The sequence below is a fragment of the Hipposideros armiger genome, unplaced genomic scaffold (assembly GCF_001890085.2).
Source record: "Hipposideros armiger isolate ML-2016 unplaced genomic scaffold, ASM189008v1 scaffold_756, whole genome shotgun sequence".
NCBI lineage: Eukaryota > Metazoa > Chordata > Mammalia > Chiroptera > Hipposideridae > Hipposideros > Hipposideros armiger.
The window spans coordinates 1-2710 of NW_017732106.1; the positions used below are offsets into that span (position 1 = coordinate 1).

The following is a 2710-nucleotide window of genomic DNA, read 5'->3' on the forward strand; positions in this document are numbered from 1 at the left end:
CCCAGCCTCACACATCTCGTGTTTACCTTGTCTTTTGATCGAATCATTTTCTCTCGTGCTTGATTTAATTTCATGTTGTTTTATACTTTAACATCTGAACATGCTTGTAGCCTAGGAGCAACAGGCTATGCCACATAGCTTATACCATGTAGGTTTGTGCAAATACACTGTAATGTTTGCATGACTATGAAATTTCCTAATAACACATTTCTCAGAAAGTATCTCCCTCATTAAATGATACATGACTATATACGTGTGTATGTGTGTGTGTATATTTATACACACACACACACACACACACACACACACACACACACATACACAGCAGGTCCTTGAATAATGTTGTTTTGTTATAACATTGATGAGATGCCCTATGAACTTAATTCTTGTTTATATCCATTAGACTATGGTACAATTGGTTTTCTTGCAAGTTACTTTGCTTAAAGTTGCAGAATCTATTGACGTTAAGTGAGGAATTACTATACATATATATATATATATATATATATATTCACATATACATATATAATATATCTACAAATATAAAAAAAGAGTAAAAGTTACTGTTTGAAATCTTTTTTATGATTTTCCTGCACATGATAAATTCTATATATTCTAACATGGGTTTGGTAGTTAGTTTGAAAAGCTATTTGTCGTGTAAGACTATGGAGCAGTCAGGTACATAAACGAGACTTTATAAAAAGTCGCATTTCTCTTATTTTTCAAAGATTTTTGTATAACTCTATATTTGTTTAACATTTAAAAAAAATGCTTATGGTGGAAAACTTAGGCACCATAGTCAGGTACCTAAAAGAGACTTTACAAAAGGAACATGCCTTTTATTTTCAAAGGATTTCCTTTTAACCTGAAATTACAAAGAGTAAGAAAGCACAAGTTGAAAATACAAACATAAAGTAATGAAAGTCAAACTTGGAGTCAAATATTCAATACCTCATAAAACTTAATGAGTCCAAGAATGCTGTTTCTTTTTATGAAAATATCAATTAAGGGGAAAGAAAAAACTCGTAAGTTAACAAAGGATATAGTAATTTCTTGCATTTAAATTTATTAGAACCTTTGGCATAGATGACTTCCTTTGATTAAAAACCAGTTTCCTTGAAAGTAAGAGACTACCAAGAAAGGAAACTTGCACAGTACGCTTCTAAAAAATTAAAAAGAATCAAGAACATAGCCACATAACACATTCTTTTAAAATACCTCATAGATTTCCTTTTTGCGGCTACTTGTTAATGAGTTTCCGGTAGGGTTGTTGCCATTTGGGACAGTATAAAGAAGTTTGGGGGTGTTCTTCTGGGGGTCTTTTGAATCTTCTGGTTTCCATCTGGAAAGGACTTCTCTGAGGGAGTCTGGAATAATCCCATATCCATCACTGGGAACATTAATAATGTTGCAGCCCAGTGGTAGCAGCTGTTGAGGATATAGAAAAAGGAAAGCCCGAGATTCAGACATGATTACAAAATGGTCACTGATTCTTCTTATACTAACTGAGAATGTTAGCGTTTATACCTTTAAACATATAAACCGAGGGTTGCGATTGTACATTCTAATTCTATTGTCACCCTGGGGTAGATTCCCTTATAGTTTAAAAATATCCCCTGTCAATTCTGAAGGGAGGGATCACACTTTCTTGTTCCTGTCAGGCTTGACCACGTGTCTTTTTCTGGCCAATAGATTGTGAACAGAAGTGATGTGTGTTCCTTCCAAGCAGAAGCGTTACAATCTAGCTTGCAGTTCTTTCCCTTTTCCCTCTGCTCTGAGACTCACAGTGGTGCAGAAAGAGGCAGCGTCTGTCACCTTGGAGCTTGGGATGCAGATGACATGGAACAGAGCTGTAGTGGTCTTGTTGTAGACACGTAGTGTGAGAGAGAAGTAAGTCTTTGTAGGTGTAAGCCACTGAGATATTAGGGTTTTTGTTAAGTAACACAACCTAGCCTCTTTGGACTGAATTATCTTTATAACTATAATTCGAAGCGGTTCAAAAGTAGATGTTTGTTAATAAATGTCTTTTTGACAGAGCAAATTAATTCTATAATGCATCCGTTATGCTAATACATAAACTGGCTACCAGCGGAGGTTATATCCAAAATATTTCACAAGTGGCGGAGCATGGATACAGTGACAGGCTGGAAGGGGGTCCTGGAGGTCCCCTGCAGTGCCAGCATTAACTCTGGATCATGGGAGGTTCAGGGTGGGTTTATCCAAGAGGCCAGGAAAGCCAGGTGGTGGCCAGGCCACAAAGGGTGATCAGGGCAGCTCTTACAAAAGACTTGGGTGGTGAGCACACAATGCCATATACAGAGGATTATAGAATTGTACACTTGAAACCTATACAATGTTAATAACCAATGTCACCTCAAAATATTTAATTAACAAATAAAATGAAAGGCCTTAGACTTCAAAAGCACATCTACTATGAATAAAACAGATAAATATTGGGCTATGAAATAAATACATATTTCCTATTGGCTTATTTCATAGCTTGGCACCCAGCTTCTGTTTGGGTATGTGAAAATGCTGTCCTTGTATGTACGCATGTTGTTTATACAGACATGGGTTTTATGTTTATAGGCACTATGTAATCTTAAATCGTAGGCATTTAGGGAAATAATAATTAGCATCTAATTGTTAGGAAAAAGCAATTATTTTACTTTTGTTTTTTTAAATGTGATAAAACATACTATATAAGAAA

The 2710-nt window shown here is 35.6% G+C and overlaps 1 protein-coding gene across 1 annotated transcript in view; it reads right to left on the reverse strand.

The window, feature by feature from the left end:
• Positions 1-1183: 1183 nt before the first annotated feature.
• The window catches only part of LOC109373940 (kynurenine/alpha-aminoadipate aminotransferase, mitochondrial-like), a 12883-nt gene continuing 11356 nt past the window's right edge, over positions 1184-2710 (reverse strand). The window contains exon 4 of the mRNA XM_019628209.1: positions 1184-1505. Within this exon, the coding sequence (XP_019483754.1) occupies positions 1210-1505 (296 nt within the window). The 3' untranslated portion in view covers positions 1184-1209. The remainder of the gene's footprint in view (positions 1506-2710) is intronic.